Raw genomic sequence first — 27,993 nt, 5'->3', positions numbered from 1 at the left:
GAGCATGTTAATCAAGTTTTGGAGCAGTAGTTAATATATACTATCAACTATCAATAAGATGATTGGACAATTCTTTTGCCATTGGTAGAGTTTGCTTATAATAACACAATATATTCTTCTACAAAATAAATACTTTTCTTTTCTAATTATGATTATCATTTATGACTTGATATTTTTGACTTTTCAAAAGCTGATAATCTTACGATGGAAGATTTGGCAAATCATTTATCAAAGCTACATGCAATAATAAAGGTGTAGTTAAAAGAAGCTCAAGAACAACAAAAGATCAATGCTGATATCTATCAAAGGAAACAATCACCATTCCATGCAAGTGACAATGTATGATTACTTTGTCATACTATCAAGACCACTCATCCTTGTGACAAGTTAGACTATTGTAGGCTTGAACCATTTTCTATTTCTACACAAATCAATCTAGTTGTATATCGTTTACACCTACCGGAGTCAATAAAAATCCATACAGTATTCCATGTGTCTGTTATTGAACCATAAAAGACACTGGACATACTATGAAGAAGACAAGTTCTACCTTCTCTTATAGAAGTAGACAATAATGAAGAGTTTGAAGTAGAAGAAGTCTTAGATTTGAGGCGGTGCCAAAATGAATTAGAATATCTTGTCTATTGGTATGGATATGATATTAATGAATGCACATGAAAGCCAATAAAAAATCTTACAAATACAGTAAAGGCGGTGGAGGCTTTTTATTGATAACATCTATCAAAATTAAGATAAAAACCTTCCTTATAAAAGAAATAAGATCTAGGCAAGATAACATTCTACTTTCAATCCTTGTTTGTAGTTTCTTTGTAGTTGTGACATTAAGGAGATGGAGAACCAACAACTAGTGGATTTGGCTAAAGAACCTTCGTTTGCTGATCTATTGGACAAGACATTGCGATTGTCACAATCTTCAAGATGATATAATCAAGATGAAGATCCTGAAGAACAACATATTTTTCCTCAAATAGTTGACAAGATACAATGCGTTTGATATCATGACCTTTGAAGAGACTCTCAATGTTTGATAACTTTATTAGAGGTAGGAACAATTCTTGACGATGTTCTAAATATTTTATTTGAAAGAAGTTATGAAGGCCTCAACAACAATCAGATAAGAAGGTGGTCTTTCCACCTTGATATGGGACACTATCAATGGTTGAGAGGCCCTATCAACCATCTTCGAAGAGAACAAAGATCTGAGTATGTCGCGAATATAATTCAACATATTATAGATTTTTTCAATAAATGATGACCGCTCCTCGTGGAACTTGTCCCTAGAAATAGAATTAATGTCATAGATATATACATGTAAGCTAGTAATTATTTGTATAAATAAATAGAAATAAATAAAAGTAAGTAAAAGTAAGTTAATTCTACAATATCTTCTATGGAAGCTTCCTAAAAGCTTTATAGATATTATTTTGACTTTATAGGTGTCTTTAATTGACTTTTTGGATTAGAAACATGGTCAAAAAATTGGCCATGTGCGACACATGTTGCTAGCTTAAAGACTAAGCTAATTATATGGCCCACACGTAAAAATACTTACCTTGTAAGTCAAGGCATGTCTCTTACAAGGTCAATACATATTGAAGGTCCTATAGAACATCACCATATAACCCCTTATTAGATAGTATATATAGAGACAAGAGTGAAGCCCTCTTCACTCTTATCAATTCCTTTCTTGCTTCTAGTCTAGTTTCAAGAGTCTCAAGTTTTCTTGTCTTTTAGCAATAAGCCATTCTAGTTTCTTTTTAATATAGGTACTTCTTTATTTCTATTTTATTACTCTTTCTTTGATATAAATTTTATTGGTTTATGCATCATCTTTTAATTCATGTCCTTAACAATATATTCTAGAAAGAGAATTATATTTACATGGTCTTTAAGCATGTCATGACTTTCTAATAAGAGGATATTTTGGATACAATTAGACTTTAGAGCTAATATGTAGAGATTTTTGGTGGCTACAAATGTAAAAGGTAATAAAAGACTTTATACAATCATAAAATCATTGTTTAGGATCCAAAACTCTTGGCCGCAGACCTTTTCGACTACTTTAATTGTTACCTATTCCAAAACAACCATGGTCTATTGTTTTTATGGATTTTATGATGGATCTTCCAGTCTCAGGTTCACATAATTTTTTATTCGTAATTGTAGATTTCTTCACCAAAATATTATATTTTTTATCATATACAAAATCTATTTCAAGTGAAGAAAGAACTTAGCTTTTTATTGATAATATCTATTGTATCATAGATTATCAAATGATATTATATCAAGTAGGGCAACTCAATTTATATCAAGATTCTTGAGAATCCTATTCTAAATTTTAAAGATGGATATAAAGCTCTCTTTGGATTTTCATCCTCAAATTGATAGGCAAATGGAACGGATGAATCAAATTTTGAAATAGTATTTGAAGTGTATTTTGAATTATTATCAAGATGATTGGACAACTCTTTTGTCATTGGCACAATTTGAATAATATAATTCAATATATTCTTCTACTGAACAAACATCTTTCTTTGCTAATTATGATTATCATCTAAGACTTGATACTTTTAAGTTTTTAAAAGTTTTTAATCCTATAGCAGAAGATTTAGCAAATCATTTGTGAGAGCTACATGCAACAATGAAGATGCAATTAAATGAAGCTCAAGGATGGCAAAAAATCAACGCAAATGCCTTTCACAAAGAGCAACTACAATTCAACATAAGTGACAAGGTATGGTTACTTTGTTACAATATCAAGACTACTTGTCCTTGTTATAAGTTGGACTATTGTAGGGTAGGACTTTTTTCTATTTGTGAATAAATCAATCCTATTACTTATCAATTACATCTACCGGAGTCTATGAAGATCCACCATGTATTTCATATTGTCATGATATAACATGATTAATAGGTGAAAGAGTGTCGAAATTATTATAATGTAGGAGATCTTAGTTCAAAATATTAGAGCAAATTATCTTAAAAATATAGTTAATAGTCGAAAGGGTAGTAAAACTAAAAAGTACCAATCTTGCCTTTTAGAAAGGTGACTTCTATTTACTTTGTAGAACCATAAATAAAGAAAAATAAAATAGATTCGAAAAATAAATGATATAGGCATCTTTAGAAAGAAGTTGAGAATAAATTCTAGCAAAATTTACTTACAAAAACTAGATATTGATACCTAGGGTTGAAATCAGACCCTGAGGCACAAAACTGAATCTCAACAATAACTCTGGGGTTCTTTTTTCAAATCAAAGAATGGAATTTGATAGTAGATTGGATAAGGTTTCTATAAGCATTGGTTTTGGGCGATTTGGAGTTTTTATGACTTTGTAAGAGCTTTACAAAGTCAAGATTATTTTTGGATGATTTGGGTTTTGTGAAATAAAATAGGTTTGATGTTTCTAGTGATTTCAAGAGTTTTGTAGCAGATCTATGGATGAAAATTTGTGAGTTAATGGTTGTAGTTGTGCTTAATATGTGTTGTGAATCTAAGCTCGATTTAATAGATGAATTGAGGGTTATTGAGGTTTAAGTGAGTCAAGATCTCAGAAAGTAGAATTTTAGGATTTAGTCAGGATTTTTAAGATTTCTTGCAATCTACTAATTGGATTAGGGTGCAATCTACATAGTTAATGGATTAATTTCATAAAGTCTTTTAATGTAGCTTCTTAGAAGCTTTATAAATGTAATTTTGACTTTAGATGTGTTTGTAGATCAGAAACTTGGCCAATAAGTTAATAACTTGTTGATAGCTTTTGGAACAAGTTAATTCCGCATAATAGCTTATGAAACAAGTTAACTATATGGTGCATACATAGATAACTTGCTTTGCAAGTTATGACATGTGGCTAGCAAAGTCAACATGTTTTGGAGGTCCTATAGGACATGGCCATGTAGCTCTTAGTTAAGAGTATATATAGAGGCAAGAATGAAGCCTTCTTCATTCTTGTCAATGCCGTTCTAGTCCTTATTCTTATTTCAAGTCTTTCTAGTTTTCTTATTTTTAGAAATAGCCATTTTAGTTAATATTACATTACCTTTTGAGTGACTTTTTAATTTTCTTCAGTGACACAAGAGTGTATCGAGGATTCTCTTTCTTTGAAATTCATGTCTCTGACACTACCTTCAAAAGAAATAAAGATTAAAGTATGTGATAAATATAATTTGTTGCATCTAAGACTTTCTTAATATGTGATCACCACTTTTCATAGAACTTATTCTTAAAAAAAGAAATAATATTATGGACATATATTTATTATAATTTTTATTTAGATAATATGAATAAATAGAAATGAATAAAAATAGATTAACTTCATAATATCTTCTAAAAAAACTTCTTAGAAGCTTCATAGATACTACTTTGACTTTACATATATTTGGACTTAATTGATAGGTTAGCAACTTGGTCAATAAATTAATCACAAGTTATATGTATTGGTAGCTTGTAAAATGAGCTAATTAAATGGTACATATATAAAATAATTACCTTGTAAGTGTCAAGGACATGAATCTCAAGGAAAGAAATTCCTCAATACACTCTTGTATCATTGAAAAGAACTAGAAAGTCACTCAAAGATGATATAATATAGAACTTGAATGGCTATTGCTAAAAATAAGAAGACTAGAAAGTCTTGAAATAAGATTAAAGACTAGAAAGGCATTGACAAGAGTAAAGAAGGCTTCACTCTTGCCTCCATATATACTCTTAACTAGGAACTATGTGATGATGTCCTATAGGACTTTCAAAATGTGTTGATTTTGCAAGACACATATCTTAACTTCCAAGGCAAGTTTTCTATATGTGTACCACATAAATAGTGTATTCTGCAAGCTATTAATATGTAATTAAGTTTTTAACCAAGTTTCTAACCTATCAATCAATTATAAATACATGTAAAGTCAATAAATGTCTATAAAGCTTCTAAAAAGTCTTTCTAAAAGGTCTTATGAAATTAATCTACTTTTATCTACTTTTATCTATTCCTATCTAATCATATAATTATTTACTACAATATCTATTTATTTCTATGATATTATTTTTTCTTTTAGAGATGAATTCTACAAGGAGAGGTCTTTATATGTTGAAGAAATCTAAGATGTGCAAAGTGTATTTGCCACATACTCCAATCTTTGTTCTCTTCGAAGATGGTTGATAAGCCATCTTAGCCATTGATAGTGTCTTATACCAGGGCGTGAAGATCACCATATTATTTGAATGTTATTGAGGCATTTGTAACTTCAAATAAATTATTTGAAACACTATCAAGAGTTGTGTCTATTTCTAATAAATTCACCAAACATCAGAAGTCTCTTCCAAGGTCTTGATACCAAACATATTATATCTCACCATCTATTTAAGGAAGAACATGATGTTCTTGAAGATCTTCATCTTAATTTTGTTGTCTTAAAGGTTGTGATAATGACAATGTCTCATCTAGTAAGTCTCCAAATAAAAGCTCTTGAATTGAATTCACTAGTTGTTGGTTCTCCATCTTCTTAAATATACACAAGCTACAAAGAGGTATAGAAAATAAAGTATTATCTTCTTTTGGTTTTATTTCTTTTATAGCAAAGATTTGCTATTCTTCATCATAGTTTTGATAGATGTCATTGATAAAAGGCTTCAACTTTCTTTGCTGTATTTGCAAGATTCTGTGATGGCTTCCATGTGCATTCACTAATATCATATTTGCGCTAATGAATAAGACATTCCAACCTATTTCAGCTCCACCTTGAGTCTAAGACTTCTTCTACCTCAAATTCTTGATTATTATCCATTTTTATAAGATGAGGTGGTATTTGTCTTCTTTCCAAGATATTCACTATCTTATACAACTCAAGAAGGCATATTTGAAATATATGGTGGATCTTCATAGACTTTGATAGATGTAATTGATAAGCAACATGATTGATTTGTTCACAAATAGGAAAAGGTTGCAGCCTACGATAGTCCAACTCATTATATAGATGAATAGTCTTAATATTGCGACAAAGTAACCATACCTTATCACCTACATTAAATTATGGTTGCTCCTTACGATAGGCATTTCCATTGATCTTTTGTCATTCTTGAGCTTCTTTTACTTCTATCTTGATTGTTGCATGTAGCTTTGACAAACAATTTGCTAAATCTTTTACTACAAAATTATCAACCTCTAAAAAGTCAAAAGTATTAAATTATGGATGATAACCATATTTGGCAAAAAAAGGTATTTTTTGAATAAAAGAATGTACTAAATTATTGTATGCAATCTTTATTAATGGTAAAAAAATCATTTAATCATCATAATGATAGTTGATGGTACACCTCAAATACTACTTCAATATTTGATTCACCTATATTGTTTGTCCATTAATTTGAGGATGAAAATCCAAAGAGAGCTTTATATCCATCTTTAAAATCTAGAATAGGATTTTCAAGAATCTTGATACAAATTGAGTCGCCCTATTTGATATAATATCCTTTGACAATCTATGATAGCGATAGATGTTATCAATAAAAAGCTAAGTTCTTTCTTCACTTGAAATAGATTTTGTATATGATAAAAAATATAATATTTTGGTGAAGAAATCTATAATTATGAATAAAAAATTATGTGAACCTGAGACTGGAAGATCCATCATAAAATCCATAAAAACAATAGACCATGGTTGTTTTGGAATAGGTAACAATTAAAGTAGTCGAAAAGGTCTGCGGCCAAGAGTTTTGGATCCTAAACAATGATTTTATGATTGTATAAAGTCTTTTATTACCTTTTACATTTGTAGCCACCAAAAATCTCTACATATTAGCTCTAGTCTAATTGTATCCAAAATGTCCTCCTACTAGAAAGTCATGACATGCTTAAAGACCATGTAAATGTAATTCTCTTTCTAGAATATATTGTTAAGGATATGAATTAAAAGATGATGCATAAACCAATAAAATTCATATCAAAGAAAGAGTAATAAAATAGAAATAAAGAAGTACCTATATTAAAAAGAAACTAGAATGGCTTATTGCTAAAAGACAAGAAAACTTGAGACTCTTGAAACTAGACTAGAAGCAAGAAAGGAATTGACAAGAGTGAAGAGGGCTTCACTCTTGTCTCTATATATACTATCTAATAAGGGGCTATGTGGCCATGTTCTATAGGACCTTCAATATGTATTAACTTTGTAAGACACATGCCTTGACTTACAAGGCAAGTGTTTTTATGTGTGGGCCATATAGTTAGCTTGGTCTTCAAGCTAACAACATGTGTGGCAGATGGCCAATTTGTTGACCACTTTTTTAACTCAAAAAGTCAATAATAGACACCTATAAAGTCAAAGTAGCATCCATGAAGCTTTTAGGAAGCTTCCATAGAAGATATTATAGAATTAACTTATTTTTACCTACTTCTATTTACTTCTACTTATTTATACACGTTATTACTAGCTTATATGTCTATATCCTTGACAATAGGTAATGATTGGAAAAGTCTGTAGGATTTATGACAACAAATTTTTGATCCTGAAGAAACGTCTAATGACTTGATAAAGTCTTTAATTGCCTTCTACATTTGTGGTGTTGTGTTGTGACAAGATTATATAGTAAAAATATAATTAAAAATTGATTTTTTAATTAATATTCAATCATATTAGTTCAACAAGAATTCAATACATTTTAATATGGCTTTTATGAAAGCCTCTTAGCATATTTTCTTATCTTAATATCAAGTAGATAAAAGTTAATTTGTAATTTTATCTTGTAGGATATAAAAAGTCTTTTACTATCTTATAAAGGCCATAAATTGATCAAATCAGATTAAAAGAAGTAAATAATTAGTATATTTGATACTATGTAAAATTGAGGATAAGGTTGGGCTAAGAAATCCTTAGGATAGATAAGATTGATATCCAAGGATTGACCATTTGTGAGACAAGGTTGAAACCAAACTTGTGGCCACTAAAATGACCGCCTAGGACAAAATAGGGTGTCATTTTAAGATCAAAGATGAGGTTTTGAGAACTAGGTTGGAGCTTATTCTAGAAACGTAAGGCTGGTTTTGGTAGGATTTAAAGAGACTTAGCAATTGTTATTGGAAATTAAGGTTTGTATTGGCAACTTGGAATTTATATAATGAAATTAAGGCTAGTACTTTTGGCTAGTTTTTAAAATAGGTGTCACATCTATAGTTTAAATTTTAATCATATTTGATTAATTAGTTGTTTTAAATGTATATAAAATTTTGTGATAATCCAATGGTGCAATTGAGAGATATTTAGATTTTGGTACAAGTACATATCAAAAATTGACAATTTGAGGTTGGGTAGGATTTTTGTCATATCTAAAGTTCTTCCTGTTGGATCAAGATGAAATTTGGCATGGTATTGAAGGACTTGAAGATCAAGTTGCACATCAAATTTGAGTTTAAGTTAATGATTGAAGAAGGAAAAATTACTGCTAGAACTTTTGCTTCACCTTTCTAATTGGCGGCCAAGTGATATTAGTGCAGTTTTTGGAGGTTTTTTCACAATCTATAAGTTGGATTGGGCTGAAAATTCTTGAACAAATCAAAGACTTACATTAAAAATTCCAATAAATATATTATATCAAGTCGAAGATCAGATTAGAAGTTACATCTTGTCAAAGCTTACTAATTAGGATTGGGACTTACAAGAAAAATCTAAATTACTAAAACAAAAAAGTAACAAGATAATTGAGGTTTATGTATGATTAAGACTATTAAGAAGAATGTTTTATAGTACTTTTGAATTGAAATTTGGATTATATTCTTCTCATATATGTAAAACTTATTAGGATTTTTTGGATGTTTGTAATACACAACTCCATCTTCTATAGATAGGTGCCTAGTGCATTCCTAAGCAAGACAACATGTAATATGATAGAAGCCACGAAAAATCTTTGGATATAAGTTCTAAAGTCTTGTTGTGCCTTAAATGTCCTACTGCTAGAAAATTATGACCTATTTGAAGAAAATGTAAATATGCTCCTCCTTTTGGAACATATAAACATCCTTTAAAATAGAGAAGGTTATTCTTAAACTTGAACTTTGAAACATCATGAGACTTAGAAGACTAATTCTTGATATCATAAATAAGAGAATGAGAGGACATAATTGATTGAATTTATTTGTCAAAGATCAAATCAACAGTCAATATTGCTTTCATTGCTTATAAATGAAAATGCTCTAACTTCAAGAAGATTGTTTTTTATTCATCAAAAGGTATGTCTTCTTCTTTGGTATAAAATAAGATTATCTAAAAAGAGCATCTCATAAACTTTATTATTTTTCAGATCGATATGTGATCTTGAAATCAAATCTTAATAATGACATGCTCTAATAGGCTTGGCATTGATTCAAAATACATGCTGATATGAAATACTTAAGGTTCTTGTGATCAATATATATTATAGCTGGACTTAAAGTATCTTCTAGATAATGATGCCATTCTTGAAATGAATCCATAATTGTAAGAAGTTCTTTGTTGTGGATCTCATAATTCATCTCAGTTACTAAAAATTTCCTGGAATAGAAAGCTACTGGATGGAGTTTGTCATTTGTTCCCATTTGTGACAATACTACATCCAAGACAAAGTCTAATGTATTTGTTTCCATAAAGAATGCTTTAAAAAAGTCGACACAATATAAAATTGGTACAGAAATAAATTTCTTCTTCAAAGAAACAAATGATGCTTCAACTTCTTTATTCCACTTAAATTTGACTTTACAAGTCAAATCTAGAAGTGGAGCTACAACTTGAAAAAATTTCTTGATAAAGATTTGATAATAATTGGCAAAGCCCAAAAAGTATTATACATCTCTTACAATTCTAGGAATCTTCAAATCTATGATAGTTTGGACCTTCTTTGGATCCATTATAAGACCTTCATTAGAAATGATGTATCCCAAAAAGTCAACTTGAATATTGAAGAATATATACTTTTCTATCTTCGCATATAATCTTGCATCTCTTAGTTTTGTAACACATGACAAACATAAACTTCATATTCTTTTGTGTTCTTAAAATTGATTAAAATATTGTCTATATAAAAAATGACAAAATCATCAAGAAACTCACAAAAAATATCATTTATTAGATATTCGAAAGCAATTGGTATATTTGTGAGTCCAAAAAGTATGACATTATATTCAAAATATCCATATCCAGTTCAAAAAGTAGTCTTCTATTCATCTCTTTCTTTGATGTCGACCAAGTTATATGCTTCTTGTAATTCTATTTTTGTATAGATCTTTGTTTGATTTAGTTGATTAAGAAGTCCTTAAATTAAAGGTAGATAATATATATTCTTGATGGTGATTTTCTTAAATCTTTGATAATCCACATATATCTACAGAGATGCCTCTTTTTTTTCCACAAATAAGATAAGAGCTCCGATTAGAGATTTAAAATGGCATAGAAAGATCTTATCCAAGTTCTCATCAATCTTCTCTTTGAGTGCAATCAACTCATTTTGTGATAGGCTATAGATTGGTCCAAATAGTAGTTGGGGTTTTTTTTGAAGATCGATGGTACAATCATAAAGACAATGCTTTGATAGAATATCTACATTTTCCTTTTAAAAAACGTCTTAGAAATCTTGATATTAACTAGGAATACTACTTGATATCTTCTCACCATCAACAATGGGCAAGGCATATATAGCAAAAGATGGCCCTTCATTTGCAACATGCATGCAAGCTTTTGTACCTATCAATAAGGATTTGGATATACTAGATTTATGGATTTTTACTTGCCAAGTGGGACAATAGGCTAAACTATTTGAAAAATTGAGATTTCAAGAAATTGAATCTATCTAAGGGTTATATCTTTTTAACCACAATAATCCTAAAATGATTGGATTAGAAGGAAGTTTAATTATATTAAATATTATTAAACTATTATAACCACTAGTTGTTACTTCTAGAAGAATAGTTTTATGTATAATATTTCTAGGAGATAATGAATGTCCATCTATTACATCTACATGCATAGGTTTGATTTTCTTAACTAAGATACATCTTGTTTTTTGACAAATTCTTCATCTATAAAAGAAGTTGAGGCTCCTAAATCCAATAAGGCTAAGACTTTGTGATTTTTTAGTCTTAAATAGACTTCTATTATAAAACAAGGTAAAAGATCAGAGGAGAGAATAAGATCTTTACTAGATATTACACATGATTTCAACTGCATGACCCATATTGTAGTCAGAGCAACTTGTTTTCTAACACATTGTCTTTTTTGGCAATCATGCCTCTCATTTTGTAATTGTGTTGTTTCTTTGGACAATGTTGAGCAATATTTTTAGCTTCTCTATAATATAAGCATAAGCCTTCTTAACATTGTTGATTCTTTTCTTCCTTTACGAAGGATTTAAATCATATCCTATCAATTTGCATTGATTCTAGCTTTGATAAATAAGTTTTTGAAAACTTACAAGCTGCCATCATTATTTTATTTGTTCTTTTCTAACCATATCTTTGTTCTTGACATCTTTCAAATAATCAATTGTCACATGCAATGGCTTGAGCAATAAATTGTTTCAAAGATTCTTTGATATTATTAATAATAAGTCTTTCTCATTATCCTTCAATCCATATCAAATTTGATTGATAAGGACTTTGTCATTCTAGTCCACATTGCAAGCAAGATTTTAGAATTCATTAGCATATATAATAGTTAATTGTCATCTTTACTATAAAGATAAGAGCTTGATCTCTGCTACTCTTTTTCAATCATTTTTTTCGAATATAAATATAAATACTTCTAAGAATGAATTCAAATCATAAAGGAATCACAAAACTTTTTCTATTAAAGATAAAAAATAAAAATAAAAAATACTTCTTGATAGAAATGCACCTATGAATCTAACTAGAATAAATCCATTGGAATATTGGAAAGGATGCAATCTTAGATAGATCTTGACTTGTTGCAATAATCCTCGAAATTTTGTTCTTGTTCCATCAAACTTCTTAGGTATACTAATCCTTGTCTCTATTATACTTATAGAAGCAAAACTCCTTGAACTTGGTTATGAAGTCGATCTACTTACTTCTTTTAACTGCACAACTGCTTGCCACAGACTCTAAACTTCTTCTATAGGCATAGGCATAATATCTCCATGATTCATGTTAAAAATATATAATATTTCTATTCTTAGAATATTGGAAAGTTTATAGAGATTTGTGATAGTTACAAATCTATTCTCACTTCTACTAAGAGTAGCATCTATAATCTTTCTTTCCATAGACAACTCAAAAAATTCAAAAAGTTAAATTAGAAGAAGGTAATCCATAACCTCAAATAAAAATTTCTACAAAGAGGGATAACTCATTCTCTTTAAGGAAAAGATCATTGTTAAAAAATAAGATTTTTTTGTTTAAAGGTAATTAGTCCACAACCTTTAAAATATAATAATAGAAGTGGGATAATTCACTCACTTCTAAAATAAGACAAAAAATAATATATTAGCACTCTTGTTAAATTGTAAAGGATATGAATCTTGAAGAAAGAAAATCTTCAATACATTCTTATATGAGTGAAAAGAACTAAAAAGTCACTCAAAGATGATATAATATTAAACTAAAATGGTTATTGCTAAAAACAAGAAGACTAAAAAGTTTTGAAATAAGACTAAAGACTAGAAAGGTATTGACAAGAATAAAAAAGGTTTTATTCTTGCTTCCATATATATTCTTAACTATGAGGTATGTAGCGATGTCCTATAGGATCTCCAAAATATGTTGACTTTACAAGACACATATCTTAACTTGTAAGACAAGTTTTCTATATGTGCACCACATAGTTACCTTATTTTCCAAGCTACCAATACGTAATTAATTAGTTGACCAAGTTACTAACCTACCAATCAACTACAAAACATGTAACGCCAAGCAACATCTATAAAGCTTCTAAGAAGCCTCTCTAAAAGGTCTTATAAAATTAACCTACTTTTATCTATTTTTATCTATTCTTACCTAATCATATAATTATTTACTAGAATACCTATGTATGTCCATGACAGTAAGTTAAGATATGTGTTGTGCAAAGTTTATATGTTTTGGAAGTTTTATTGAACATTATCATATAGCTCTTAGATAGATAGTATGTATAGAGGCAAGAGTGAAGCCTTCTTTATTCTTGTTAATTCTTTTCTTGTTTCTAGTTTAGTTTTGAGAAGTCTCTAATTTTCTTGTCTATTAAAAATTCTAGTTTCTTTTTAATATACATACTTTTTTATTTATATTTTATCATACTTCTTTAAAAAAAAATCAATTATTTATTTTCTTTTATAAAATTCTTATCTTTAATAGTAGATAGTATTATTTACTTTTTAAAGAAAAAAATCTCAATTTAATATCTCAAATTTTAGAAAAGTTATAAAATTTGACGGTTTTTATTTTCAATTATAGAAACACAACTTAAATCTTATATTAAAATTTTAAAAATCATTGAATTTCTAGAAGATACTAAATTTTTATCATCTACTCTGCCACAAAGTTTTAATGATATAATAAGACATCTATCACTTATAAGTGTTGGTAGTAAAAAAGCTTTTTGTAATAAAGATATCAATGTTCTTATCAACATAATCAATTACTTAGAATTAAATCAAATTTTTCATATTGCTTTATTCAATATATTTAAAAAAGTATAAAAAAAACTATGTTTTTTATTCAAATCACATGATTTACTTATCATAAATATATTTTAGAAAATAATTGGCTAATTTGAAGATGAAAGACAATGACAATATGAAAAAATATTTAAATATTTTAAAAATCCGTTTCTATCAGCTATCAATAATACAAAATCTAATGAATAGTGAAGACTATATTTTTGTTTTAATGAGAAGCATGCCATTTAATTACATAATTTTTTTAATATAAAATAGAAATCAATTTTTCATCATTTAAAAATTACTTATTTATTGATAATAAGAATAAATTATTATTCAAAAGTTAATAATATTAATAAATCTTCTTCATCTTTATCAATATTATCAATGAAAGATAAGCCATTCCAAATTTTATCGCATATCTTATAATAAATCTTTTCAAGACCATAAATTTAATCATAAAATTAACTTTATTATCTAATTTTTAAGATTATTTCTAGTTATTATATAAGATTTAATTAATCAAAGTTTCTTAGGAAAAAATACAAACTTTGGTTGTAATTGAGATCATTATATAATTTCTTTTTTCCTAAGAACCAATAATACAAATAGTCAAAAATAGATTTTGAAGTCTATATTAATGTTGCAAGAATATTATGGATATTACCTAAAATCAAATCTAGACTCTAATTCTAAATTCTTTTCAATCAAACTTTGAAAATGAATCTCCATCTACTACTTAACTTCAACACCTATAAGTCTCAATTTTTGTTAAAAGACTCTTGATTAACTAAAGATATTATAAAAGGCATATCTAGCAAAAAAAAAAAGATAAAATAAAATCATAGATTTATACAAAATTAGACTTTTTTTTGAAGACTTTATCTTAGAAGAAGATTTATAAAGATAAAACTTATATGAATAGAAAAATGCCATAAAATTTGGATTTTAATCTTTACTAAAGAATCAAATTCTAAAACTTATTCTATGACCTTCTAACCATACTCTTATTAGTTATAAATGGATATTTAAAACTAAAAATGGTCTTAATATTAATATGTTAAAAAATAAAACTTATCAATTTGTTCAAAGCTTATATAAAAATAAGGCATGGACTATTTTGAAATATTCTTATTAGTATTGAAATTCTCATTATTAAAAGTTCAACTTGCTTATATCACCTATTATAGCTTATATATCCATCAAATGCATGTTTATATTGCATTCTTAAATAGAAATTTCAAAAAATCTATATAGTTCTGATTGAATGCTTTAAAATATATTTAAAAAATATCCATTTTTTAAGACAAACTAATTTTGTTTATAGATTATTGGAATCCTTATATGCCTTGAAATAGTCTTCAAAAACTTGGTATGAAAAATAAGCCACTTTTTTACTATCCATTGGTTTAAATTATAATAATTCAAATACTAAAATTTATATTTTTTGTTAAGACAACCAGTTTATCATTCTTACCATCTATATCAATGATAGTTTGATACTTTCTAATGATTCAATTGTTCTTTTAAATAAAACTAAATAAGCTTTATTTTCTAAATTTAAAGTCATAGACATTGATCAAGTCATCAATACTATAGTATGAAGATTAAAAATTATATATAATCAACAAGCTAGATTTTTTTTAAAAAAATTAATCTCAATATATTTATTTTTTTGACAAAATTCAAAATAAATTCTTATAATCTTGCATCAATCCTTGTAAAGTTAAGGAAAACATTGTCTAAAGATTATAGTTCTTAGACTATTAAAAACAAATTAAATAAAACTATTTTCTTATAAATCACTACTTAGCTCTTTTAAACATGTTTCTATCAATATTTATTCCAATATCTTTTATCCTACAAACTTAGTAATTTAGTACCTTTTTGATCTTAAGAAGAAAAATAGGTGCTTTGTAAAGAAAATTCTTACATTTTTAGAAGATACTAAGCACCTTAGACTCTTATATAAATGATCCTACAAAGATTTTTTTCTTCAAGGATGTTTTGATATTGATTGACAACCAATATTGACAACCACAAGTTATTATTTTTTACTTTGTAATTGTATTATTAGCTGGACTAGTAGAAAATAATTTAGATAAGAGTTAATAGATAAAAAAATACACAAATAATAGATATAGGTCATGGACTTGGACCACCAATGAAGGCCAAAAAATTACTTATGCTTCTTACTAGAGAATTATTGAAAGAATTAGCAAAACAAAATATTTCTTTGACAAACATTATCTTCTTGCATGACCTAGTTAAGGCCAACCTTAGGTATTTGATTTTGGGTATATAAAAGAAACATCCTTTATACTAAGAAAAACATCTTGGTCAAGTAAAATAACACCATCGTTTATGAAATAGAGCTAAAGAGAAGATCCTTGTAGAATAGTAGTTTGGAGGCCTCTCAATCCAAACAACTTACTGTGCTACCATAAATCATTGGATTTTGGTAGTCCTTGGATTCAATCTTAGCAGCTGATTAAAAATGTGGGAGTGGAGGGAAAGAGCATATGAGAACGAGTATGATAAATAGGTTAGAGGACGTGCTTCTATGGCTGATTGGTAAATTTTGTTGCTAATTATGGTAATTCTTTTGAAAATTTTTAAAGTACAATTTTTCTAAAAAGATTTTTTTTCTTATTTTTAATATTTTTTTTAGTTAAGTAGAATTAATAAAATTAATTAGCAATAAATTTTCTTAAGAATGTTATAATATTTTATATTTTTTGTATTCTAATTCTTTAAAATAGATTATTCTATATTGAAGAGACAAATTTAAAATAAGTAGAAGGTATAAGCATTATTAAAAAAGAAAAAATAATAAATTTGAGTTTACTTGGAACTATGTTGTATACTTCAAGAATTTAATGGAATCTTCAAAAAGTAGATCATTATAAGTTTTATGATGAATTAGCTTAACAAATACAATGGCAAAAAGAAGAAAATTCATTAGTTTGTTATTTAATCCAAATATGAGAAATGAAAGAGTCAATAAAAATAATTCAACAAGCATTTAAATTCATTTGTAGGAGGCCTTATAAAAATTTAGAAACTTAACAACTTTAGAAAGAAAAATAATCAAAATAGAATAATTTTGAATATCAATTTATTAGTAAAAAAAAAAAAAAAAAAAAAAAAAAAAAAAAAAAAAAAATCTTACTTTTGAATTATCTAAATAAGAATATTGTATTAGAATTGAAGCTTCTAAATTTTAATATTATTAATTTTTTTAATTTAATAAAATCAATAGATAAATAAATATACAATATTAAATATAATGCTATAAAAATTTAAAATATTTTTTAAAAATTATAACTTAAAAAGTGCATGAAAAAACTAATAATGGCATCATTTATTAATTGAAATATTAAAATACTTAATAGTCAAAAAATAAAAAACAAATTTAGGCAAAATAGTTGTTTTGTAAAATAAATAAATAAAAGACAAAGTTCTAATTCCATGTTTTTAATGTAAATATAAAATAAGCACTTATATTTTATATTTATATAAATAAGTAAATAATAAAATTATAATTTTTTTAATAATTATTCCAATTTTTACTATTTCATATTTCATATTTCATACTATATAATTCTTTGGAGAAAAAAAAAAAAAAAAAAAAAAAAAAAAAAAACTCTATCTATATATATTACTAATAAAAATGCATGCCATTGGGCATAGAAAAGTTGTAAAATGATCTGGTGTACAAATAATAAACTAAAGTTCTTCTTATAAGTTACGTAAGGTTTTTGCTAGTTAACAACTCCTTTGAGTTTGGCCAATGAGAAGGCTTTTTCATGTCTTTATTTTACTCATAACCTGTTTTATTATGTAGATAGAGATTTTTTTATTATGTTTCTTTTAGATCGCCCGAACCAGTCGATTGAGTTGGGTTGAGTTGGAAGGCCTCCAGGCCAGGTATTGACGAGGGGAGAGGATGGTTTCTACCAAATCCTCTCTGCGATGGTCGGACCAATGCGCATCCTTGGCAGCACCCACCAGTCTGCTTGTGTCTGAATGAACCACTGCCCACACCCACTCTAAGAAAGGTATTTCCTCTGCTGTCTCGTGCCCTTCCTTTCCACCTCTCGGATATAGAAAGAGAGTTCGGTAGACCCGTGGGCACCCCCAAGACCCCCACTACCTCGGCTTGACAAATAATTGCCGCTCACTCACCGCTTCGTTACCAACAGGCCTAAGTGATCCGACTTTCGCACTCAACGGTTGCTAAGAATGTGTGTAGATTAACTCTCACAAGCGCAGACAGAGCACTAATTGTCGTAGCATAAATAATCATCTGACAAGATACGTGACATATTGCTAATCCTGCAATCCAATAAGCACAGGAGAACGCTGTAGAATCAATCATCCAACATGCACTCTAAATGAAGCATTCACTTTCACTTGCAGGGTCTAAAGAATCAAATCTCCCAGAATTTAGCCTACAGTCACATACACAATACATGGCATTGTTTGCCTACCTCAAACCATTGCGCACCTGCACACTATTTGTGCAATTCAAACATCAGATTCAATACATCCTATAATCAAGGAAATGAAGTTACATGATTGCACAAAGCAATTTACCGATGCACGATTAAGAGAGGAGAAAAGGTGAGGGGCACAGGCGAACGAGGCCGTGCTGAAATCCATTTCAAATAAGGCATTGAACTGATTCACTCGCAGTATTTATACTGTAGCATGGGAAGAGAGTCAAACAACGGGCACACGACCGACATTCCAAAAGTTAGAACTCGACAGAGGCACGTACCTATCAATGATAGTCACAATATTCTTCAAGCGAGCCGGTATCTTTGCAAGGCTGTAACCAGTTTTTCCATGCCGCTGGCTTTCAATGAGATAACCTTCTGTCTGCAGAGTTTTACCAAACCGTTCACAGTATAACTGAGGTAATGAATCTATGGACAGAGGCGCTTGGCGTTCCCGATGAAGCTCCTAAAATTCGATTTCTAGCCTTTCTAGGGACCCTAAAGCCATCGGCACTAGTTTCAATGGTCCAGTCATCGGTTCACCAGTAATGAAAGGATGTGTCTGAAGCATGTCGCAAGTAGGACGATTTGCTACAGTCACTTCCAGACATTTGGAGATGAAGTCCTTCATCTCATACTCAAAATCCTCCGGAATAAGAGGGCTTTCCCCATTACCTACTTTCCAAAATACACTATGGCACACCAATTCTCCAAATGGCTCATTGCCGGTTGCCATCTCCAACACCGTACATCCTAAACTCCATATATCAGCCAAGCAGTTGTATTGCATCTTGGGGTTAACCACTTCTGGAGCCATCTAGTGAGGATTACCCGTAAATGACTTCAGCAGACCCAGTTTATCTACTTGTTTAGCCATCCCAAAGTCGGTTAGCTTAACCACTCCATTAGAGTCTACGAGAATATTTGCACAATTAATATCTCTATGTATGATCCTCCGATCATGCAGATACTTGAGACCACTAAGAATCTGCTTTGTATACGCCCTAACTTGATCATAGAAGAAACAATACTTCTTGTATAAGCTAGCCACTGAGCCCTTGCTTACTAGCTCCAGAAAAAAATATAGAGTTTCTCATCATCCCAGTACCCAGGTACTGAACAATATTTGGGTGCTGAATATCGCTAAGAAGTGCTATTTCATGTTCTAATTGCTTGATAGCCTCTTGTCCAACCTGCCCTTGAGCTTGAAGAAATGCTTCCTTGCCGGCAAAAAAACATTCCATCGTTGTCAATACCCTCATACACTGAGCCAAACGTTCCAGAGCCGATAATGCCACCTTTAAACCAGTTGTCCCAAGGTGATCCCTTCGAAACAACACCAGGTGATCTTCCTGTACTGACGATACTAGGTTCCTCAAATTTGTCAATATTCAAGGCGGAAGGTATTTTCGATTTTCTCCCACTTCCATAATGCTTTACCCTTGCCTCAACAGAACTAGCCTGTTCTTGTTCTGATTCAGATTTTGCAGTTGACTCAAGTTCGGCAGGTAGCTCAGGTATTGCAGTTAAATCGGGTATTGCAGTTGATTCCGGAATTCAGTGTGGGACTTATTGAAGAAGAAGCTGAATCCACTCGACGAGATCTGAGAGGAAACAAATTCCAAACAAAGCTCAAAACAAATAAAACGAGAACAGACAAAAACGCGGAAAGTTATGATTAAGTTAGGGCGTATACAAAGCAGATTCCTAGTGGTCTCAAGTATCTGCATGATCGGAGGTTCAGGCGATCTTGCTTTGCACTGCGAAGCTTCTACTTGTGCTGCTTCTACTACGTGCTGCTTCTACTTGTGCTTCCTGCTTTTGGTTCCCTCCCAGCCTCTGATGCCGATTGCTGCCCTTAAAGTCGCTCCAAGAAACGGCGTTGTCGTCGTCGTCGTGCCCACCATCCCTAGCTAAGTCTATTTGCAGGTGTTGTTTATGCTCGACTATCAAATTGTTGGCTAATAGTGGTTAAACTACTCAAGCTCCCTCTTAAGAAGCGCTTCCAGACATGCTCTGATCCATGGCTTCTATGTACTATGTATGAGGTGTAAGTATTTAGATAACAAATAGAAAGGAGTTTCTAAGAAGCACATGTTTGTTAAACACTCAAAAGCCAATTTGCCATGCACATCATTGTAATTTACTCCAAGACTTAAACACTTCAAAACCAATTTGCCATGCATGTCATTGTAATTTACTCCAAAAATTTCATGAAAGTAGGTCATAGTAACCAACTTGATAGCATTCTAATTTGCCAAATATGTCTCTCTTGCACTCTTCAATTCCTGAAAATCCATATATTTAACATTAATAAGCAAAGATATGAGTCTTACATAAAACACTATTGACATAATTTTAGCTCTATCTTGGATCAGATTCTTAATCTTCTCCTCTTGAGCATTGTTAAAGAAATGATTCTTCCTTTCAAAGCTCTAATGAGCTATAATGAATCAATTGCAACATGATTTTGGATTTGTGCATCAAACCTCTAATTAAAGAGATTATTATGATGTATGAATGCAATCAAAGAATTTAGATGCAAAAACACATTTAATGCATGTTGTATATATACATGACCATTTTATACCATCTAAATTATTTTAGAATTAGAGGCATTAAATTTTGCATAAGATATAATTTTATCACAAATTGATGCAAATGATGGATTTTAACCTATTACTTTTTTTTAAAGAAAATTTTGTGTAACTGAAATTGATTATGAAATCTAAAAGAAAGAATTTCTTGCTATTGTAGATTCATTCTAAGAATAGATTCACTACCTAGAAGGTGTTCTTCATCAAATCACAAGTTCTACTAATTATAAGAATCTTAAGTATTTTATATTAGTCTATGTTTTAAATTGTTGCTAAGCTTGTTATAACATGTCTTTGTTATAATTTGTATTTAATATCACACATTTCTTTTCAAATAATTTGATAATTTTTATTGATATTATATTTGATTGAAGACCTTAATTTGTATCAAGACTTTTGAAAACACTCTTCTTCATATTAAAGATTATTACCAAATTATTTTTATTCTTTTATTCTTAAATTGATAAATAAATAAAAAAAATATGATTTAATAATCATAGAAATAAATTTTATATATTATCAATTATAACTAAGACAATTAGATAATTATCTTATTATATATAGAATTTCTATATGAAAATATGTTATATTCTTCTATTTAATATTTTTTCAATTATGGTTGTCATTGATAATTTGATATTTTTGACTTTTTAAAAGTTTAAAATCCAATATTTTAAAGTAAATAAAAATAATATTTAGGCTTCATACAACAATGAAGACATAATTAAAAAAGACTCAAGAATAATAATTAAAAAAAAAATCTTAATATTTTTAGAAAAAAAAAAAACCATATTTAAAATTGGTGGTAGGATATGATTGCTATATTGTAATATCAAGAATAGTTAACCTTATGTAAAATTAGATTATTAGAGGCTTGATCTATTTATTATTTAAAACTAAAATTAATCAAATTATATATTAATTATAATTACCATACTTTATAAAGATTCATTTTATATTTTATATGTCTCTAATAAAATCTTATATTTCAATCAATATATATAAAAGAAAGCAGTTACCATTACCTTCTATTAAAATATGTAACAACCAAAAAATTAAAAAAAAAGAAGTTTTAGATTCAAGGTAGTACCAAAATAAATTATATTATCTTGTATATTGGTGCAAATATGATGTTAGTAAATGTAAATAGTAGCCATTTGAAAAACTCACAAATACATTAGAGCTTCTTATTGTATTTTATTAATAATATCCATCAAAATCAAAGACCAACCATTAACAACATAATAATAAATTAAGGATTAACTTATAAAACTTTTTTATAACATTGAGAACCAACAATTGAAAAATTCATATGTAGAGTTATCATTTGTAAGATTTTTAGATAAAATACTTAGGTTGTCTCAACTTAAACAAAATTAGAATTGTGATGAAGATCCTTAAGAGAGACATGTCCTTTATCAAATAACTGGTAAGATACAATATATTTGATACTACAAACTTCATAGAAATAATCAATGTATAGTGTTATTACTAAAATTTTGTACTATAGAAAGTGGAATATATAATATATTATTTAAATATAGCTATAAAAGAGCTCTAATAATGATAAAATAATAGGATGGTCTTCTTATCATGGTATAATATAAGAAATGCTCATATTATTAAGTAAATAAATTTAAATAGAAGTGTATAAAAATTTATTCAAAAGATAGTATCTTCCTTCAAACAATTTGAGAAAGTTTCTTAGAGGCAAATTAGATATTCAGAATTTCGTAGATATGCCACATGACAATTTGAACTTGTTCTACAAGTCTCTTACTTTTAAGAATTTGTTTTAGAAGGAATCTACAACTTGATGCTTGAGCTATAAGCCTTACAATTTCTAAAAAGCTTCTACAAGATCTTCTTTATAGCTAGTATATATAGATACAAGACTGAGACCATTGGTTTAACATTTTCAAGTCCCTTTGTATTTGAAAATAACTATTTTAGTTCTTTTCTATCTTATAAATATATATTCTTTCTTTATTCTCTCTTGACTTTAGTAGCACATGAATATATTGTCTTTTGATATGTCAAGATTTATATCCTTAACAAAACCATAGAATCATTGATAAGAGAGTATTAGAGATATGATTACTTTTAAAATATTATCATCATTGACATTGTCAAAAATTATTTTTAAAAGTTAGTTTATCACATTATTATCAATGTTAACATATGCTAATACAAGATAATTAGTACTACCCAAAATTTCAAGAATTTTGGAAGTCATAATATAAGAGACATTATTGATTTTTTTGCAATTATAGTAGTAAGAAAAAAAATCCTTTTTAAATTATTAATATATTGTTGGTAGCTAATTTTTGCATATAATATTGACCAATAAGAAATACTTTGTTTACAAATGGTATAAACCAAACTCTTCTTGATTACAAAGTCAATGTAAGATAGTATTTTTCTTATTTAGAAAAAACTTTAAATAAATAAATTTTATAAAATTTTATAAACTTACTAATATAAATTATTGATAATAGTTAATAAAATTTTTAAAGTTTAATATACATTCAAAGATTGTCTTAATTCTAAATAGACACGTATATATTGTATAATATAAAAAATAAATATTTTTGACAATAAGTTTGCTATTGCAAGCTTATTCAAAAGAAACAGCTATTGATGCTATTATTATTTACAATGACCATTAGTTTGTTGTATAAGCTAAAAAAAATTAAAAATCTAATAAAATAAGACTAACTTTTATGCCAACATTAAGCCTTAGTATATTAGATAAATATTCTAAAATATGATAGAATATAAAAAATAATATCAAATTAATCTAATATATGTTATAATATTAAATCTAGCTACTAGGATGGTAAATCATCTATTAAATGTTACACTAAACTTTAACATGATATATTTTCTAAAACTGGTGTATATCTAAAATAGACCAAAAAATTTTGGACAATATATTTGAATTGTTTTTTTATAGATTGGACAAAATCTAAAATTTTAGTATGCCCACATTAGCAATGAAGAACGTTGAGTGCTGCTTACAGTAAATGGGATGATATGAGAAGTGTTGTCCACAAGGGAGAACCAAAGGCAAAGAAAAGAGAAAAACATGAATACTTTGCAAACACAAAAGAAAAACTGCCAGTGATCAATTCTAAAACACCATGGACATAAACTAGTGCCTTATCCACCACCTCCTGTCTCTCTAGTGTTTGAGATGACAAAAGAATAGTGTTTACTTAACCAGAGAAACCTCTGCTGCGGTGCTGCACAGAGGCATCGGGCAGAGCACAAGGAATGAACACACAATTCTACTGTAGTCGATGTACACATCTACTGTAGTCGATGGTATTCGTCGATGAGTGAGTGAGTAGTGATGGAACACTCTCACCTACCACAATGTCCGAAGACTGTCTTGTTTTGATAGCACTGATTTCTTCTGCTTCGCCATTATAGATGACTCTCCTGGAGTCTGTACACTGATGACGTCTTGGTGACGCTAGCCAGCTCGTCTTGATGAAGTTGTAACCTGTATGAGATTGTCCAAATCTGACTCAATTCTGGATGTCTGGGCTCGCACGTATAGAAGACTGTTCTGTTCCATGGTTGGGGTATGAAACTGGTAGTGTTTAGTAGAGTCTGTGTTGTCAGGTTTAAGACTGGTTAGTAACCAATAGACAGCCTGGTTACTGACCAATGTCTCGAAAGCTTTATCTCGCTAGCCAGGACGATGAGGAAGTGCTAGGCATACCGTTTCAAAATCAATCGACTAGTATATTATAATAGGTGCTTCGGTCATGAATCATTCGAAAACAAGACAAATACACCAAAAAAATATAACATAGTCTGCAAAATTCTTTCGTGCTATGCCCTTTCCGGGTCAAGGGCACCAACAGCAGAATTAAAATTACCCAGAAGTGTGATGAATGTCGTCAGTTTCTGCTTAATTCTATAGGTCACTAACCAGACTTAGATCCCACTCATGTAAGTCCTTCCCATACCCTTCCGGTGCAAGCGTCCCCGCGTGTGTGCGGTCAAATACCGTAACTACCTAAAGCAGAATTTATTTTACAGAAGCAATGTCTAATGATCCAGCACTTCCCCGGGACATATTCCTGGAAAAACCTCATCCTAAAACTAAGTAAACCAATGAACACAAACTCGTCAAACCCGTCCTAGGCTGGAATGAAAAAGCTTCCTCATGTGCCAGCCCTGGTCGCTGACATGCAAGATCAGTTGTAATAATTTCCACAGAGGGAAACATTCTTGCATCTGCAGTCAGACTCCCGAGATTATTTACTTTTTCTTAAAGAGATAGTGGCACACTCCCCACTCTTCGCCATTTCTGAAAGCAAACATCTCTGCAACAGCTATGAAGAACGTGCGCCAATTGGCAATCCACTTCGTTGCTTCACCTTCACCGTAAGTTTTCTCAAAAATTGGTCTTATAACTTTCACTTGGGCATCCATCTTCAGTAACCACGCCTCGCTGCAAACATAATATCCAAACATCAACCGCCAGGTACTGTTGAAGGCACGAGTTTTATTAATAAATACCAGATGGGTCATGGTCCAAGAGCCTCTCATACCTGGTGCGGGCGTAGTGTGTTCCATTTACAAACCATTGGTTGACAATTGACACGTCATCCTGTACGACATGAACACCACCACTCCTCTAATGAGTATGAGAAACCAACAAATAAACTTCTATTCATATCTTTCTTAAAGGTTCAACACTTCGAAATGCGAAGAGTCGATTATAACCTGGAAGTAAAGCAGAAGAGAGCTAGAAGGCATGGTTCCTCCCGTGAAAAAGTTTCGGCTCATCCAATCATCTTCTCCTTTGTCCTGAAAGTGTCAGTAAATTCTCAGACCCGTTGATTGTTAAAGTATTGTTCATCTGTGAATGCCTAGAGAACAATTTACAAGGTTCGTGATTGAAAGAGTCTTCAGTACATACCTCAAAATGATAAGGAATAGATTTGTGCACAAATATGTGTATAAAGAGAAGACCGTCAGGCTTCAGCCACGAAGATATCTTTTTCAGAAGCTTCTCGTAGTTTTTCATGTGCTGTAAAACAGAGATTAGGTCACAGAACTAGGTTACTAATATCACCGTCAAAATGAACAAAATCAAAATCGTAAATTTAACTCCGGGCGATGAGCTGAAGACCTGCGTACAAATGAAGTGAATACAGATGAAGTGAAGGAAACTAGCCCACCTCAAACATTTCAATGGACAGAATGCGATCAAACGACTTGTCAATGTTGAAGACGTTCATGTCACATGTGATAATTGTCACGTTGGATAATCCTCGTTTTCTGCAAAACCAAACAAGAAACAGATCACGATCTTAAGGGTTAGTCGTAGCGAAGATCTGGCATGCTCCTCAGACAATCAACATCTCTAGAGGCTCTTGCCTAAAAAAAACAGAAAAACAAAATAAATAAATAAAAAATTAAAAAAAAAAAAAAAAAGAAGCAGCAACCGAGACTAGCATTCACGCCTTTTGACCACAATGTCGAAAACATTATTTACCGGCATTCTTCAGTGATGAAGGCCCTTTGAGTCTCTGAGTTCGACACGCCTGTGACATTGCTATTAGGAAATTTTTCCGCAATATACATCGAGAGGGAGCCCCACCCACAGCCAACGTCTAAGACGGACTGCCCATCTTGAAGCTGAGCTCTCTCGGCGTAAAGCGCAAACATAGACTCCTCGGCCTCATCAAGGGTGGAGTCCTTCTTTGGAAAGTAGGCAGAACTGCAATATCATAAAAAATGCACATATTCTTCAAAACTTACTCCACTTCATCCACAGGCTCAGGTTTACCAGATGCTTTCGAAAGATAGTGATCATAGGAAAGATTGGGTGAAGGGGCATAGTACCTGTATTTAAGTCGCTTGCCTAATACTAGATGATAGAACTCCGTAGGAACTTCATAATGTTGTGTGTTCGCATCCTCCATGTGCACAGCAATTGGCATTTGCTTCAATGCTGCTCACATTACAACGCTACCGTTATGCGTTTATTCTTAACATCAGTGCTATCAAATGGTGTATGAAGTACTCATGATTTGAACTCCCTACTGAAGCGTGTGGAGCTCCGCGAGAGGAATAAAACTTTCTACAGAGTTACACCGAGCAGCAGACTTTGTATGAACAATTCAAAAATAAGAGGAATAGTCAACACTGTAACAAATGTCTAGATAATCAACATACAAAAGAACGAGGAGAGAGGAAAATATCAGTTGCAACACTTTGCAAGCGCTATATTGATCCAAACTACATACATGAATTCAATCTTAGAGTTTGAAAAAGCCCACAGACGAATCTGGGAAGGAATCAAGGAGATACTTCCATGACTACACAATTTATCACTGGCACCATTTGGTTTCCAACACAGAAAAGGTCTCAGAGAAAAAGTGTTCAGGGAGTCGAAGCGTTACACTGTACAAACGAGAGCAGCTCTTGCATCTGCGCTTCCAATGTAGACTTAGTAATCTCGCTAAGCCTCCCTTCCAAAAGCTTCCTGACGCCGAAGCGCAACACCATGTCTGGGATAACGTTCATCTGCAGCGCACTCATACTCACTTTGAGGGTCGCATCGCGCCCGGCCTTTATCAACGACGCCATCGCCCTCGCAATGAACCAAGCCCCACCTACGCACCTTGATTTCGCCCGGAACCCAACTCTAAAACTCTCACCGTTGAAGCTGAAGGATACGGCGCTGCTGCTGCAAAGCCACGAAGGCGTTGACAGGTGAAATTAGAGGGTAACGAGGCCAATCCAGGGATATTCAGACCGACTCAACCGAGACTGTTTGTCTGTGAGTTTTCCAACAGGGTTTCTGACACAGCATCTAAAACCTCGAAGTTGCAAAACTCTGGACGATGGATGTGAGATAGGAGCGGCAATATCTATGGATGGTGTCTGGGTAACCGTCGTCATCCCTGGAATGCATATTCTCAGCATTTTGTTCGTTCGTTGGTCTGTCATATGTTCATTCATTCATCGGTTTGTTGGTTAATTTGTTTGCTCGTTAGTTCGTCGGAGAGTTTTTCTTTGTTGTCAGTTTGTTGTCTTCTTCTTTAATGCAATACGCAATATAAGGGTGCTTATATGACCTAATCAAATTTGTTGTTCTTACTAAATTATAGTTGTGCATTGTTATTGCAAGACTGCTTCTTATCAAAATGCATACGCAATAATCATTAGAATGGTCTAACAACTTTTTCAGTTTTCGTATTAGCAAAATGTTCTTGTAAATCTTCATAGATAT

General features: G+C 30.4%; 1 protein-coding gene and 1 pseudogene across 1 annotated transcript; both read right to left on the bottom strand.

Moving 5' to 3' along the window:
• Positions 1-17,239: 17,239 nt before the first annotated feature.
• Positions 17,240-19,692, bottom strand: LOC141046413 (mitogen-activated protein kinase kinase kinase 1b pseudogene; annotated as a pseudogene).
• A 4,861-nt stretch (positions 19,693-24,553) lies between these two features.
• Positions 24,554-27,469, bottom strand: LOC112294004 ((S)-coclaurine N-methyltransferase). Its single transcript, XM_024544070.3, has 8 exons — positions 27,161-27,469; positions 26,601-26,709; positions 26,251-26,475; positions 25,934-26,033; positions 25,672-25,782; positions 25,476-25,559; positions 25,301-25,359; positions 24,554-25,200 (listed from the first exon to the last, which is right to left on the bottom strand). The coding sequence occupies exons 1-8, from the start codon at positions 27,345-27,347 to the stop codon at positions 25,008-25,010; spliced, it is 1,068 nt and encodes a 355-aa protein (XP_024399838.1). The 5' UTR covers positions 27,348-27,469; the 3' UTR covers positions 24,554-25,007.
• Positions 27,470-27,993: the final 524 nt, after the last annotated feature.

The sequence above is a fragment of the Physcomitrium patens genome, chromosome 17 (genome assembly GCF_059467195.1).
Source record: "Physcomitrium patens ecotype Gransden chromosome 17, ASM5946719v1, whole genome shotgun sequence".
In the NCBI taxonomy this organism is placed as follows: domain Eukaryota; kingdom Viridiplantae; phylum Streptophyta; class Bryopsida; order Funariales; family Funariaceae; genus Physcomitrium; species Physcomitrium patens.
Note: the sequence above shows the minus strand (reverse complement) of the source record. Positions and strands in the feature narration are given on the sequence as shown.

What these genes read in the sequence shown, in the direction of transcription:
- LOC112294004 (XM_024544070.3), bottom strand. Translation starts at nt 27,347, where the DNA reads ATGGCGTCGTTGATAAAGGCCGGGCGCGATGCGACCCTCAAAGTGAGT. An exon ending in CTATTCCTTATCATTTTGAG is followed by an intron (nt 25,560 to 25,671) that starts GTATGTACTGAA and finishes TGACACTTTCAG; the next exon opens with GACAAAGGAGAAGATGATTG. An exon ending in CTCTTCTGCTTTACTTCCAG is followed by an intron (nt 25,360 to 25,475) that starts GTTATAATCGAC and finishes CATGTCGTACAG; the next exon opens with GATGACGTGTCAATTGTCAA.